We start from the raw sequence: 12,564 nt of genomic DNA on the forward strand, positions 1-12,564 counted from the left end.
AGATGAGGCACTTAGGGACATGGTTTAGTGGGTGGTGGTGTTGGGTTGACGGTTGGACTCAGTGATCTTAGAGGTCTTTTCCAACCTCAATGATTCTATGATTCTATGATTCTATGATTCATAAAGTGACCTGGAAAAACAGTCTAGATAAAACTATTTCAGATCTTACACAAAAATGCATGAGTAGCACAACTAATTCCCAAAGAATACAGTTACCGGTGGCTCATGGTCAGAGCAGAGGACTCTGTCAGCCAGGACTCTGCAGGGTCTGCCAGGGGTTGATTTTCTTCAAAATTTTCATCAATGACCTGGATGAAAAAACATAATTACCCCTGGCAGTGACGTGGAGCTGGGAGAGGCACTTCAGCATATTAGATGATAAGCTTTACAGCTTAAAATTATCTTGGCAGGTTAGAGAAGTGAGGACTGAGTCTAGTCGGGGGCACTGTGCCTCAAGAAGGAGGAGGACCCTGTTGGAGAAGGTGTAGGGAAGAGTCATTGCACTTACTGAACCTGGCTTAGGTTGGAAGGGCTGGAACGAAAGTGCCAGAATAGCTTGTCTGGAACTGGAGCAGGGAGGGGAGGAAATTGTAGTCTGTGCTCCAGGACGTTTTCAGGATAGATGGACAAGTGTTCCCCCCAGGAGTGACCTAGGGAAACTGGCTCCTTGCTTGGATCAGCCCAGGCTGAGATCCAGCCCTACTGCGCTGGAGCTGTCGTGTGCTTTGTTCAAAGCTGCCGTTTCACAACTGCTGGGGCAGTGCATGTCAGCAGGGACATACGGCAAAATTATCTTTGGCTTTGCCTTTTTAATACATTCGTTTTGTAGTGAAAGGCTGAAGGCATGTAAGTGCTTTGTTGAATGGAAGCCAAAGCGAGCTGCTACGCAGAATGCACCCCCTGTTTCCAAGTATTTAATTTATTTTGTAATTAAGCAATAATCGCTGTGGCACTGGGCACTTCTTCAGGATTAATGACTTGCTGGGGGACGGCAGAAGATCTGATCTGCAGTGGAGCCATTTTCCCCAGCAAATACCTGTCTGTTAATGCCATTCTAAAATGAGTATGACAACATAACATGCAAACATGTGGGTTTTGCTCTTAGCAGCTGAGGGATAGGGAGCAGGCATTAATAGGTACATTAGACAATCAGGTTGCTTCAGTTGTCTCTCACCATTCCATTCAGAGCACGGTGTTTCGTTAGTCACTTGGTGAATGAAATGGCTTTTTAATTGCTCAGAATCACTTTTAAAAATTACAGCATTGTCTCCACCCTCCACAGCCCCTGGGGATCCTCTTAAATCCGTCTTCTTCCTTTGCCCTGGAGAGAACCTGCTCTAGTGTGGCAAAGAGGAACCTGCCTGCAGCAGTTTCCTTTGTATTTCAGACACAAGAAAAAATACAAGCCATTCAGAAAACAGAGGATTCACATTTTTAGTGCTGAAAACCCTGGCTTGCCATTAATTTGCGCGTTGCTTAAGGACCAGCCCACCCTGCCTGAACCTTTAAAGCCTTCCCAGTCTTGACACACTGCTCAGTTCTATTAGTTCCTACACACTGTGCATTTCTAATGGTCACAGCTCACTACAGTATCCAAACCCCACTGCTTCTTGTGTCCGGCGGCACACAAGCTGGCTCAAGCCATCCCCCTAACAATATACCTCCCAGGAGTGTTGTCGGAGCTTTAGATGTCCTCTAGGCAGTAAAGCACAATAGCAGGCAAGAAGAAAGGTATATCCCAAATGGGTGAGTGGCGGCATGAACATTTCCAAAGGACTATGGAAAAAGCTGCCACGGGAGTTCAGCCATCAGATCGCCAAGGCAAGCAAGAGGAGAAACATTTGCTAAAAGCATATAGGACAATAAACCAGTTCATGGTGTCCTAGCAAGTTTTGGAACGGCACTAGTCAGTGGGGATTTGCTTGCTCAAATATTAGGTAATGTGCTAACTGCATGATTGATTAATCCGTAGGTACTTCCTACAGCAAAACTTCAATACCGGCATCCGCAGCGCTGCTTTCAGTCACTGTGGCTGCCTTCCTGGAGAGATTTCACAGAAGAACAATCAGGGTGTTTTTTTCTCCACGCTCTTTTCTGCCCCCTTTAAAAGTAACGCTTTTATGTCTGTGCTTTGAACGATGTCAGTGTGTTGCCCAGTCAGCATTATGTTCGCTGAGGGATACCAGAACCACTCTCCATCGCTTAATTCTGCCCCTTCAACACAAGGAACCCTGTTACTTGATAGGGAGCTTGCTGGCTTGGAGTATTTAGAAACACTGAGTATTTAGAAATGAAAATGTCAGGCAACAACTTAACGGTGCAAGGCCAGAGACAGTTTAAACTCTGAAGAAGACCAAAGCTCACCTCTTTCCCTCTACAGGTGTTCAGCCCTCTTTTTGCCATATCAAGTCCCTAGCTGATGCCTGTCAGTGAAAGGCAGAAACAAAGCCAGCCCGAGGTGCGGGCACCACTCTGATCTCCACCAGCGTGGTCAACGGCTGGACCAAACAAATTTCACCTGCATCCTCTTGTGCCCCTTACACTGCCCCTTGTGCCTGTTCCTCTTCTCACCCCTTTCATATCGCCCTCTTACATTTCCTTCTCTTAGTTGCCCCAGAACCAACATTTAGTCCCCTCTGCCCCAAAATCCAACCCTGAGCCAACCAACCAGAAAGAATGAATTCTTTCTGGTGATGCTTTTGCTAGACGCCTGCCTGCCTCCCACAGGACCCCTGCTCTGCCAAGCTTCTTGCTGTCATGCTCATAGCTGGGAGGAACTGGTGATGTACAGTCTCTCTTGAATTCAAAGGGGATTGATGCAGATCCTTGTGCTTTGTGCCAGCCATAACTCTTCAGGTTTCACTGCAACTTTTGACAAAGAACACATTTCCTAGAAGTTCAGCAACTTCTCTGAGTAACAGTAAATGATCCATGAGATCCAGTGCCAACACACGGCTCTGCTGGCCCCCCTCCTTCCCCGTTACTCAAATGCTGCTATTCCAAACCTCGGCACAAGCACTGAATTCACACAAAATACAAGGTCTGCTATTGCCCATAACTCTTCATCAAAATCAAAACTAGCTATAGAAAAAATTGGCAAGTCTGGATTTACTAAGTCAGAAAGGTTTTCATTCACCCCTGCTCTTCTCAGCCTAGGCAAGACAAACCAGCAGCCCCTCGTGCTGTTTCCAGCATGCCAGCACCATTCCCCCTTCCCGAGCATGGGACTCTGCCCAGTTCCTTGGATCAGTAGCTTAAAAATTTCCTGGACACCAATTAATTTGAACTACTGCCTGTCTTGGGCTGTATTCACTTATAGTCATATTTTTCCAGGACTCAGAGGGTGTTGGAGCAGCTCCTCCCAGGAGCCTAGTGTTCAGTGATGAGTGAGCGAAGGTTGTGGTGGGGAGAGCAGAGAGTCGCTCGCTTGTGTTAGAAAACCTTTCTGTGAGCTTCACATCGCGGGAAGTAGATCTGTGTCTTTGTCAGCATGTTTCTGTCAGCCTTGTTCTTCATGTAGTCATCTGTTAATAACACGGGGCTGGCATCCAGCCCCGTTCTCCACTGCCATCCCAGCACTGTATCTATTGCAAGCTCACTATGATCCCCGCTAGCGCTCCCTCTCCCCGGGGGGATGCCAGCAATGGTCAGGACCTTGGTTTGTGTGTATCTGATTTAGAAAAAAAAGGAAACAAAAATCCCGTTACAGACAGGTTGTTAGGTTTTATCAGTGACCAGATCTGTTACTGAAGGACTCTCTGTTGTCCAGTGACATCTGAGGATGAGCAAGCAAGGACTTCATTTCAGCTAAGCAGATCATCCTCTCTGCCAATATTTAAGAGACAGGATCATAACTTATGTCTTCACTGGGAGGAATTATTGTCAAACACAATTAGCTCTGCAAATCCTAGCTCTTTTCTAGACACACCGGGGCTTAGTTCTTGAGTTACTTAGAGATGAAGAAATTATAGGGGTCAGTCTTCTGATCTGAGCAAGGGACTGCAAGAACTCGCCCCGTCAAATAGTTCCTTTTGCAGAGTTTAACAGGGACTAACGCACAGAGCATCCAGCGTGCGGAGCTGATTGATAGGACTGCAGGTCACATTCCCATGTTGCTTTGGGAAGGGATGACATAGCATGCCTTTAGGCAGAAAAACTTCCAGCACTGTTTTTAAAGGAAGGGGAAGGAGGGAGGAGCTGTGAAGGGTTGTAAATACTTGAAGTGCTACACAACTAAGTCACTTCCCCTATCCACGCCTGTGTCCTCATGCATGCAGGGGTATTTCGACTCTGATTTCTTTTGTAAGGCACCCCAGGAGTTACTATGAAAAGGGCTAGACAAGAACTAGGGTTTTCTACCACTTGTTTCAGTGGTTAAGATCTGATCTGATGGTCATTGGAAGCATTGAACATACTTCCACAGACCTTGACAGGAAAGATAATGTAGGACCTGGAAACCTCCCCCCTGTGACCAGTAAGCATGCGAACACGAGGCTGTCCAGGCTCCAGCCTCCAGCGTTCACAGTTCGGTTGGGAGGGAGGTACCGTGTGCACCAACCTGCACAAAACCTCCTTGAGAGAAAGCAAAAGGGATGCTAATTCCAGGCACTGGGCTCAGACACACTACTGGTGAACAACCAGAAAGGTTTAAAAAGAAATGCTGACTAAATTAAGTGAATCAAGCTAGCAGATGTGCTCTTCAAAACAGCACAGCTCTCTTTTAAATGTCTCCCCCATTGAAATGACATTCTCAAGAGGTTTTTGTCCTTTGCATTTTCTTTAGGATCATCCACGAGGATGGCTTCTCTGGAGAAGACGTGAAGCAGTACAAGCCAGTGGTCTACAGCAACACTATACAGTCACTGGCAGCTATTGTACGTGCCATGGATACCTTGGGCATCGAATATGGTGATAAGGAACGACGGGTAAGTTAAAGTCACCGCTGCTTGGGTACAGAGAACTGAGCACCTGGAGACTCCAGAGCACAAACAGGAGGTGTTTGCACAGTCTGAATACCTTGGAGGGAAAAGGAGGGAGTGGGGAAGATTTACGTCACCGTTGTATGCCCATTGCACATGCAGTTTGTGCAACAAACAGAGGCATAGCCACAATTGTATATGACATGCCATTTGTACACCTACACTAGGAAGCGTAGCCCTGGGGACCTCTGTGTCACAACAGCCACAATCTCTCATGCCCTGGCACTAGCCAGGCCAGTACAAAAAAAATTCCTTTATCTAGGGACAGCCTAGATAAGTACTGACAGACTTGGGGAAACAGTGTGAACATGTGTCCTGTCTACTGTGCATGTGCTGGAAACACAGGCTGCAAGAAAAAATGTCTCGAGGAGAAGTCTTGCTGCTGTTCAGATCCCTTCCACCAGCCTGCTAATATAGGAAAGCTTTTAGGATTAACTTGACTTTTGCGGGGGCTTGACTGGCTTTTACTCACACATCCCCCATTCAAGTGTACCCAAACAGCAATTTCGCTTGCAAACAAGAGGATGTATCACTTCATTGAGGTTCGTATGGACAGGGTCTTAGGCAGCAGTGTTAGCATGTGTCTTATCAGAATAACTCTGTGATGTCTGGCAGCCTTCTCATACCACACACCTAAGCCAGCCTGTCCTTTTACAGTTGCTACCCTGTTGTTACTTTAACCGTCTCCCTATTTTTAAACAGTGGCTCCTCTGTGAGGTGCCCCTGCCAGCCTCTGCCGTTCCTTTTTGCATTTCTGGCTCAGACCAAGCCCACACGGAGAAAGTCAGAGCCCTAGAGAAGTCAAGACCACCCTTTTTGCATGCTCCCATCCCGGAGAAAGTAAAACTACTTGGTTTCACTGGAAATAAAATAATTTCAGATTAAAGACCTGGTAAAGGCAAAGTCCTGTATGCCACTGAGTTTATCGTGACTATTTTTAGGTAACTATTGAATGACAGATGTACAACATACCCCAAACTCCTTATCTGGGGGTTGATAATAAAAGCATTCGCTAGAAAGGATGCCAAAATCCTGCTGTGGTGTTACTGTATGAAGAGGTACCTTATGTCTCCCAATCGCAAAGGGGTATTTTGATTTCTTTGCATCTAGGGATTTTTCCCACAGGAACTCTAAATCCTGGAGACATTTCCATCCCAAATGTAGAGATGATACCATAATGGAGTTCTTGTGAGCTTGCCGAGAACTAATGCTGATGGCTTTCGAACTGAATACATTAATCTGTTGATTACTCGGTGACTCAGCTCTCAGCAAGGCAACGTATCTTGTCTCAGCTAAAAACCTATGCCCAGGAAAACAGAAACAAATCATTCTCCGTGTCTGATAAATAGTCTGTGGCAGACAGCTTTAAAATGTAAAATTTCTTTTCTTTTTTTAATGCCTGAAGTCCTAATTTGAGGAGGGAAACTCAGCACTGCTTTAGTGCCAGGCCAGGCAAAGTACAGGGTGTGGAGGGGGAGAGCTGTTATCAGGACTGCCAGGAATGAGAGATGGAGTACTGGGCTGCACGAAATGTCACGTCTGTTCATATTCCTATGGAAAAGATGCCAAACGTTCTTAGGATCATACGATAACTCGGGCTGGAAAGGAGCTCAGGAGGCATCTAGCCCAACCTTCTGCTCAAGCAAGGTCAGCTCTGAGGTCAAATCAGGTTGCTCAGGGCTTTATCCAGTCGGGTCCAAAATCCTCCAAGGATGGAGACTGCACAGCCTCTTCGGGCAACCCGGTCCACCGCTTTACTGTCCTCACGATGAAAAGGTTTCTCCTTATGTCTTCTGTGAACCACTCTTGTTTCAACTTATGCTTCATGGCAGTAGGGATCCTGAGTTACACCTTGCAAAGTGAAAAGCAGGTTAGATTAAGTTCTCCCCAGCCTAGTTTCCCCTAAGGTACTTAGTCCTAGAGGAATTACTCCTGTCTTACAACGGTGTCATGCTGACTGCATGACAAGCCTGCAACAAACCACTATAAACCAAGCAACAGTCTGGGAGGGCTGATTCAGCGTATCTTCTCCTTTTGTAGATGGGAGAATATTCCTTCATCCAGCAGCAGATGGAGGGGAAAGAAACCAAGTCTCTCAGGCTGTGGTCTTCCACTTGCTCCTTTCTCTTAGTCAGCCTCCACAGAAAGTTGCTGGTATTAGTATGAAATAGTATTTATTTTAGTCTTACGAAGAAGTGCATGGCTTCTGCTACCCCGCTTTTGTTATTAATGCACAGCTGCTATAAAGAGAGGCCATTAAACAGGCGATTTGTTGAGTATTATGCTACATGGTTCATCCATTTTCAAGCAAAGCTTTTCTGTTTTGAAAGTCATTCCTCAGCTAAGGGTTTCCAATGCAAATCTTTTAGTGGGGGATTTTCCCATACTCATCACTTAAGCCCCCAAGAGAAGAGAACTCGGGAAGGGGAGCCGGGGCTGCAGCTGCTCGAGCCTGCTTCAGCAGCAGGGAAGGAGGGGGCACCGGCCCAGGACAGGTTTTCCCCAGGGACTGCTTGGCTATTACAGCTTCCCCCACCCTGACTTCACTGGAGATGCATCTGCCCCTGTATCCCTTCCAAATGGCACCCTGATAATGTTTGGAGCAAAAAAACCCCCTCTCCTACTTAATAAATGCGAATGAGATGATTTGTGCTTTTGTTATTGAGGTAAAATAACCAAATCCTCTCTCACTGTTCTCATTTTTCTTCTGCCCATAATTATACCTCCAGTTTTTAGTCTAATAGAAGCAAAAGACTGGGGGAAGAGTCCAGACTAAATCCCTTAGCTTTTGTCAGTCAAAGTGACATCAGTGTAGGAAATAAGAGCTAAAAAGACAAAATAAATCATAAAAAGCAGACACTCCAGGTCTCGCTGACCCTCTCTGCTGATAATGACCTGTTCCCAGGTTAAGAACAAAACAGCCTGTACGTGGGATTTCACTTTTATATGTGCTCCTTGTTCAGGGGAGCGGGTTTTCTTGCAGGTGTGCCTGGCTCACGAAAGGTTCATGGCCTGCAGGCAGCACCTAAGTCCTTGTTTCGTATCCTTCAGCACAGGGAGGCAGGAGCACGTTCTCACCGCGCACAGCTCAGAAGGTCAGTCTGAAACTCCAGAAAAGCTGTGCAAGTGCAAAGTCACAAATCCTTTACCTGCTACAAGAGGGCAGGCAAAAGAGGAGCAGTCAGTGAGGAGACAGGAGCCGGCTGCGGGAGGAGCAGCGTCCGTGGGTGTTCCTCATCTCCAGGGCCATCACTGCCCTAGGTCTGGATCCCCGACTAGCCAAGAGCAAGGGGTTACACGAAGGAAGAGGGGCAGAGGCTTGGTCTCGCCTGGCTACTCAAGACCCTCCAGCTGGGCCGTAAGGCACTACTCAGTCTTTACCTTTATAATCAGATTAACAGGCAGGAAAGAGTCAGGCCATAACATGTAGCCTCTGGATTAAATGGCTCTCTAAAGTGCAAATGTATTAATAAAGCAAGCTCCTCACTGATTCCCTTTCAGTGTACCCAGGCGGAGCAAATGGGAAATGGAGATTTAAAGCCAGGAATCTAGAAGTCAGTACAAGTGTTTGGATCTGATCAAGCAGGAAGGGCAGGGAAGTGATGCATTTTCATCTCTCCATTTGAAAAGCCAGTTCCGAAGTCTGGCTTCAGAAATCCCAACCAGAAGAAGCGTAAAGTCTCTTCCATGGCAGGTCAGTGCTGACCTCAGAAGCTGCTTGGAAATGCAGCACCTACCATCCCACTCGGGCAAAATGCCAGAGCTGCAGCCAGGCTGGGGGGTCTGGGGGCGTCCACAGCTTGGAGTGGTCCCAGGCTGCAATGAGCCTGCCCAGGCAAGCATGCCACCCCGTGCAGGCTGGTATGAAAACAGCCGTAGAGCGTGTTCATATTAGCATAAACCAGACAGAAACAGGTTGAAATTGTTCAGAAATTACTCAGCAGAGAATCCCAATATCAGTCATGTGGCTCAGATACAAGTGTCTGAGGTGGCAGGGTCCAGTGCTGTGGGGTCTGGAGGTGGCAGGCGGTGACCTTCAAATTGAACTTTTTTCTCAGTGGGAGTCTGGAAATGTCTCTGCTTCAGCTGTGAAAGGGAAAACTAAAAAGCAGCTAAAGTGTTAAAAAATTTGGGTAGGGAATTTTTTTCTTTCAGGCTTTGTAGCAAAATGTGTCTGTGGTGACCTTATGCTGGCAAAGAGGGCCACGTGCACTGGAGCTGCGTCTCACTTGCTTCTGAACAGCAGGGTGCATGCAGAAACCCAGTGCCTCCAGCCCCGTCCCCTCTGCACGTGCCGAAGGCAGTGGCAAGACCGAAGGCAGTGGCAGGACCAGGGATGCAGCCGCTGTCACCTGCTGCCTTCCAGTCGCTGAAAGGGAGCAGTGTGTGGGAGGAGCTCTCTTTCGTAAGACCTGCTCCTGTGTGACTGGCTTTTTCTACTTGTCAGCTCAAGATATTTGTGGATTTTACTTCATTTCAGGCAGGTATCTGTTTAGACCAGCTGGCTCCTACTGCGTGTCCCTAACCCAAGCTCTCTGAGAAATGCAAAAAAGCTGCTAATAACTTTGGGGAGAGCAGCCAAGGTTAATCAGGCACCACCGTGCTGGTGGGAAGCCTCTGTTTGCTGACTGGTAGCTAATGGGGTGATCTGGGGGATGGACACAGGATTCCTGGGTTTCTGCCGCTGCAGTGGGGATACGGCCAACCCTTGCTGGTCTGCTGTTGTAAGCGATGGGAACTTCACCACGGTGAAGCATTACTTAGGGCTGCTTTGTAAAGGAGCAGGATGGAGTGGGAGAAAAGGGAAAATGGAATAAGGGGGGCATTAGCCACCCCATTTTTGCCTGGTGTCAGCATTTGTCTGGATGTCCAGATGCAGCTGAAGTCTGCTTGGCAATAGCCACAGCACGCATATAACTATTCCCGCTGTACTGGGTCTGCTGGGTTCATCACTGTAACAGTCCCGGACAAATATTTCAGCCTGCCCTTCACTAAGGTGTAAAGATCTGTCACTCTTTTCCATTAAGACCAAAGCCATCTTTCTCGCTCACCTCCCTCTTTGTCCCTTCACGAGGTGCATTTCAGTTACCATGATTCATGTTTTTGAGCAGTGGAGACAAATAAAAGGCAGGGCATTTCTCGAGAGGTGGAAAACATAAAACAGAAAGGAAAGCACTTGTTATTTTCACAGCCTGCCTTGTTGCCGGGGAGATGGTTGGCTCATTCAAGAAAGGCTTCTTGTTGCTGGCTGAGATGGCCAATGCATTGGGAATCATTGCTGCAAAATGAGGCTGGAGGAGAAAGAGGGAGACAGCAAAGAACAAGGGAAATCCCAGAGTAAGCTCTCTCTGCATGGTGCATGACCCACCAGCCTCGCTGCATCGATCCTGGAGTCTCTCTAACCAAAAGCTCCATCTTCCACATCCCACTAACGTATTTTCCTCCTTTTGTCACCTTCCAATCCCTTGAGCCCCTGAAAATACAAAATCTTTCCCTAATAAATGATCACAGTAAAGTAACGGCAGAGTGTGAAGACAGTTTATGGTAGCCCTTTGCACCAACTAAAAGAGCCTGAAACAGTCTACTTCCATGACTTTGCTCTAGCTCTTAGGGAGAGTCAAACTCAAAGAGATCCCAGCCAAGTCGGTTAAGACCCGTGCCGGACCCGGGAGACCTTGCTTTGCTGCAGCAGCAACAGCACAGCTTGGCTCTGCGCTCCTGCAAGCTGAAGTCATGGTCATCAAGTCAATGACATACAATGATCTTCATATAGCAAAAAAGATCGCCCCAGAACCGGTGTCTGGTTCACTGTAGTCATGCTACTAATAAAGATAGCATTTAGAAGGGAGACAAAATAAGCTTGTGTCATGGCTGTAAATGCATCATGGCTTGCTCTCGCAGACAGAATTTGGCTTAGAAGAGCCATCCAATTAAATAAGCAGGTTGTAGGGTCGGAGGTTGCCACGTCTTCATGTAGAGTTTTACTTAGGCTAAGTTCGCCAATCTGTCCTCCTTTCCAACCCGGGTAATTACAATAAAAAACTGGCGATTCATTTAGGTCTAAAATGTGATCTTAGATCTGGCACCGCACGGATTACAGCTATTTATAGGGCAGCAGTAGTGGTGATAACAACAGTCAGAATCCCAGTCTTCTCCAAACATGTAACAGTGCTTGTGGGCAGGAAGAAATCCTGAGTTTGTGAAGGAGGGAGATGATACTGGCCCTGAGGAGAAGGGGAGGAACAGGGACTCAAATAGAAATAGCCTAGAGAACATAATAGCAGTGGAAACAGCTAGGTGCTCTAGGTAAGCAACTGAATTGCACGGTGTCTCTTGCACCCAGAGGCAGTATCAGCTAACCTTTCTTCCAGCAGAAGACTGTCAGTCACTGACAGCTCTAAAACTTGAAACTCCCCCAGGGTGGTCCCATGTACCCATTTTTAGTTAAAATGCCTAAAGAGTGAAAAAAGGCCGTGTGAAATGGAGCCGAAAGGAGGCAGGGGAGAGTGGGTGGCAGTCGCGTAGCAAGTTGGAAACGCATGTTGTGTGGAAGGCTGCTCTCTGGAAGGTGCCACCTTACTGAGCGGTTGATGTGCCAACGTGATGTTTTTTGGTCCTGCTTCAGATCGATATCTATGGTGTTGGCATGGCAACGCTTTAGTACTCACTCAAAAGTAAACACTGGGTCTGCTTTTTGGGTTCTCCTGGATGCCATGGGCTGGTGGTGAATAGGCAGCAGTCAGGGGATGAGGTGGGATAGAAGTTCACCTGGTCTTCCAGTCCATCTGCGCAGCCAGAAACCCGTTCCTAAGAAACACATTTCTAGGGAAAAAAATATTTTGATGCACTTCAGCATCATATCTAAGTGAGCCAGATGAGAATCACACCTCAAAATGCCACTCAGATCTGTTTCTCTGCTGAGTGCTTGGCGTTGGCCAGGCACTGTAGATTGGTGACACTTGCTGTCCATGCCACCTTCCCAGTTCTGAGATCAGCTTTATAGCTAACCGTCCTATAAAACCACTGACCAGAACAGATGCCATCAATTAAAATTAGCCTTTTAATTTTCTTTTGAAGAAAAACAGAGGGAAAGAGATGTCTCAGGGGATCGTTGATAAGAGAGAGACCGCAGTCATCTAGCTCCAACTCCAAGCTCCAGATTGAATCTAATCATGTCTTTCACCACCTAAAGAGGGCTTTAAAGAAGATGGTGCCTGCGTCTCCCCAGAGTGACACAGTGAGAGGACAAGGCAGCAGTCAGTGGTGCCAGGAAAGGGAATTCCAGCTGGACACAGGCTCAGGCTTGTAGCGCTTTCCCTCTTCTCTCCATGCCGTCAGGAGAGATCAGGACAACCTGCTCTTGAAGGGCCACCCAGCCCTTTGGGCATTAGAAGTGTGGAGGTGTAAGAGAGGCCTGAGGACGTTTATGTATGGGAGGATCAGTGAAAATAGGAAATAACCAAAAGGTGATTTTTAAATTATGAGTATTGCCTTCCTCTTCAGCTAGCCACCAGGAGAAAAGCTTGTCAGGTGAATTCTCTAGCATTGTTTGCTCCCTGGCTGGTGGAAAGCACAACCTCTTCAG

The 12,564-nt window shown here is 47.2% G+C and overlaps 1 protein-coding gene across 2 annotated transcripts in view; it reads left to right on the top strand.

The window, feature by feature from the left end:
* The first annotated feature begins 4,856 nt into the window (after positions 1-4,856).
* The window catches only part of GNAO1 (G protein subunit alpha o1), an 85,025-nt gene continuing 77,317 nt past the window's right edge, over positions 4,857-12,564 (top strand). Inside the window, exon 1 of one of the 2 annotated variants that reach the window (XM_009276759.2) lies at positions 4,857-4,925. In XM_009276759.2, the coding sequence (XP_009275034.1) occupies positions 4,884-4,925 (42 nt within the window). In that variant the 5' untranslated portion in view covers positions 4,857-4,883. The remainder of the gene's footprint in view (positions 4,926-12,564) is intronic. The other variant, XM_009276760.2, reaches the window with a different exon arrangement.

This window comes from Aptenodytes forsteri, unplaced genomic scaffold (assembly GCF_000699145.1).
Source record: "Aptenodytes forsteri isolate BGI_AS27 unplaced genomic scaffold, ASM69914v1 Scaffold33, whole genome shotgun sequence".
NCBI lineage: Eukaryota > Metazoa > Chordata > Aves > Sphenisciformes > Spheniscidae > Aptenodytes > Aptenodytes forsteri.